We start from the raw sequence: 3317 nt of genomic DNA, 5'->3' as shown, positions 1-3317 counted from the left end.
CTTCTAGCGGTTAGTTCTGCTAGCCGTTAGTTGTGCTTCTAGCCATTAGCTCACCTACTAGCCCTTAGCTCACCTACTAGCCGTTAGCTCAGCTTCTAGCCGTTAGCTTAGCTCTCTGATGAGGATTCCTATTATTTTCCAAACTGAGTTGTTCTGAATGAACCTCCACCTGTAAAGTCCGGTGTAAACCTCACCGCTGCAGCCAGGGGGCGCTGTGCCGCTGTGAAAGCCGTTCTTCCTCTGTGTCTCCGCAGCGTGAGCCGCTGTAAGGAGCTGGACGGCGCCGCCAGGACGCGCCACGCCCCCATGTCTCCCTCCGACTTCCTGGACAAACTGATGGGAAGGACGTCGGGATACGACGCTCGGATCCGACCGAACTTTAAAGGTTCTGTTCTCATCCTCACACTATCGATACATTATTATAATTTATTGATAAGTTTGCGGCTGATATTTACCAATATTAAACACAAACCTGTTTTCTCATTGTCTGAAGTTAAATTCCAGCATCGGCTCCATGTAAACATTAACTATAAAATCCTTTTCTTTAAGATTTCTGGTCTCAGAGTTGGATGCATGTTGGATGAGCTGCTGTTTCCTCCTCAGGTCCTCCGGTCAACGTTTCCTGCAACATCTTCATCAACAGCTTCGGCTCCATCGCTGAGACCACCATGGTGAGTGACGGGACGTTTTCCCTGTTGGCCCCGCCGAGCTGTTAGCATCAGCAGCTTGTTGACAGAACGACATGAATAAATCTGAGTTTTTTAAAGTGCAGCGTGTTTTTAAAGTGCAGCGTGTTTTTAAAGTGCAGCGTGTTTCCGCTCCGTTCCCAGGCGGACAGCAGGTCGTGTCGCAGCGTTCTGCTAATTAATGTGATTCTTTCTTTATTCATGCCCCGGAGCTGTTAGCCAAAGTTTCTGACGTTTACGCTTCAGAAGCTGAAGTTTCATGAACTTCAGCTTCACTATCTTCTCTGCACGGAAACAGAAACCAAACTCCATTTCCTTCTCCTTTTCTCCTGGTCTGATCAGCGAACCTGAAGGTTCTGGACGGGTCTCACATTCAGGCCAGAAGCTGATGATGATTGTTATTATCTAATCCGGCCGGTTTGCAGTCCCTGGGTTGATCCTGAACTTCGTCCCGCTGATCAGCTGCATCAGCTGCATCGTCTCAGTCTGTTGGCTACATAAACATGAAGACAGATTATAATCTATGATTATAGCAGCATAAAGTCACGACTCGCCTCCACCGGCAGCTTTACGTTTTCACAGACGCTCTTTGCCGTCGTTCTCGGTCCGTGGAGTTTAAAAGATGGAAGTAGAAAAACCCAGACAGACGCAGAGAAGGAAAAGAGGAAACATCCGGAAACTGGTGGCAGCAAATTATATAAAAAGTTTGCAGCCTTTAAAGAAAATGGAGCGCCTGGTCAGCAACGCCGAGTTCAGACGGTGAGGCTGACGGATCGTCCACCTGCTGGACCCGAATCCAGATGTTAGAGAAATCCCTGTTTCCTAAAGCTGGACTGTGGGACGCAGTGCGCCAAGAATCCAGAAGGTCAAAGGTCATTTCATCACAGGTTCATATGTTGCTATGGAGCCTGCCTGTCTGTCGCCAGGGGCAACCAGGAAGCTGACCCCCGGCCTGCTGCTGGTGGAGCAGAAACGGCTCTGGAACGTGTTAGCATCCAGGTTCTTCATCGGGAACGCCGGGAACGCTGGGAACGCCGAGGCACAAAATGAAATCGATTTCAGATTTATGTGACTTGATTCCAAGTCACATGACCTGATTGACGCCTCTGGTCTTTCATGATCGATGGGACTGAGTCCGTGTGGCCGGCGCTGTGGCGGACTCAGTCCTGCTGGTCAGAGCGACTGGGAGGCCAGGAAGCGAGGTGGTACCAGGCGGTCCGCGGGCCCGGCTTGGKMSSWSSMGGTCSSYGGGCYCGGCATGGTACCAGGCGGTCCGCGGGCCCGGCATGGTACCAGCGGCGGTCCAGGTCGCTGGGCTCGGTCGGATTCTCTACATCCGCTCAGACTCCATCAGGAAATCGACTGGAGCCAAACAGAACCTCACTGGTACCAGGAGTGTTTTATTTTGAAAACTGACCACAGCCTCTTCCTGTGTGTGACCTTTGGAGCTGTGATGCGTTCACTGCAGTCGGGAGGTTTTGGGCGCCGTGGCGACGGACCGGTCTGGGTCGTGTAATGAAGCTGCAGCTCGGTAACCTGCTGCTTGGTTCTGGTGTTTCAGTTTCATCAGAAACAGCAGAATGATGAGTGCAGAGCCAGACGAGGTAAAGATGGCGGCCGGAGACGGAGATGTGAGGAGACAGACGAGTGGACAGGAATAGCAGATGTGCTGCAGAGACGCTGAGCGACTCTGACAGCAAATACTCTGGAGTGACACGAAGTCAAAGCTGCTGCTGCCTTCCTGTTACTCACATCGTCTTTAGGAGACGCTCGTTCAGGAGCCGGGCGGCCAGTCCGGTGGTCCAGCTGCTGCTGGACCCGGACGGTTCCTGCATCAGAACCGTGTGGCTCAGCGATGGCTGAGGCTCAATGAGATGCTCTGAATTAGACCAGAGGTCAAAAATAAATTCACACCAACTAAAATCTGAAGCTGCACAAAACTTTAAATCACATGGAAACATCAACACAAAATGGCGTCATGGCCGTTATGAAGAGACATGACTTCACTGACAGTCATGTTTTCACCGCGTTAGTCATCCATTCATAATGTCAGCTGAATATAACATCTAGCTTGATAGCAATATAATTTACTTCTTATTTATTAGCTTGTTAATATTTAGTTAGCAAGTTTGAGGTAGATTAATACTTGCTAATTAAATATTAAGCTTGCTAGTAGAATATCAGTTTCTATTTTCATTTCAACTTTCATTTCAACTTTCTTGAAATGTTTTCTTATGCTAAATATCTAGTTTAACTGAATATGAGCTAAATATTTAGCTGGTAATATAAATATTTTAACACACTAAATATTTAGTTAGCAAGAGAAATGTTTTATCAAGCTAAATCTCTAGCTTTGATCTAAATATTTCACTAACAGGTTAAATATTTAGTTAGTTAGCTAAATGTTTAACTTGCTAACTAAATATTTAGCTGGCTAAAAAAACATTAAATTTGGAGCTAAATATAAAATCTAGCTTCCAAAAAACTAAATATTTGGTTTCATATATAGAAGAAACGATGATTTCATGTTAACTTCTAAGTGTTTTCTGCTCTGCTGGGAGATCTGACCACAAACTGGTGTGTGTGTGTGGTGTGTGTGTGTGTGTGTGTGTGTGTGTGTGTGTGTGTGTG

At 47.2% G+C, this 3317-nt stretch overlaps 1 protein-coding gene across 2 annotated transcripts in view; it reads left to right on the top strand.

Moving 5' to 3' along the window:
* glra3 (glycine receptor, alpha 3) overlaps nt 1–3317 on the top strand; it is a 34749-nt gene that overhangs the window by 20094 nt on the left and 11338 nt on the right. For both annotated transcript variants that reach the window (XM_008421609.2, XM_008421615.2), the window contains exons 2-3: nt 255–385; nt 604–671. In XM_008421609.2, the coding sequence (XP_008419831.1) occupies nt 255–385; nt 604–671 (199 nt within the window). The remainder of the gene's footprint in view (nt 1–254; nt 386–603; nt 672–3317) is intronic.

The sequence above is a fragment of the Poecilia reticulata genome, linkage group LG1, assembly GCF_000633615.1.
Source record: "Poecilia reticulata strain Guanapo linkage group LG1, Guppy_female_1.0+MT, whole genome shotgun sequence".
NCBI classification, from domain to species: domain Eukaryota; kingdom Metazoa; phylum Chordata; class Actinopteri; order Cyprinodontiformes; family Poeciliidae; genus Poecilia; species Poecilia reticulata.
Note: the sequence above shows the minus strand (reverse complement) of the source record. Positions and strands in the feature narration are given on the sequence as shown.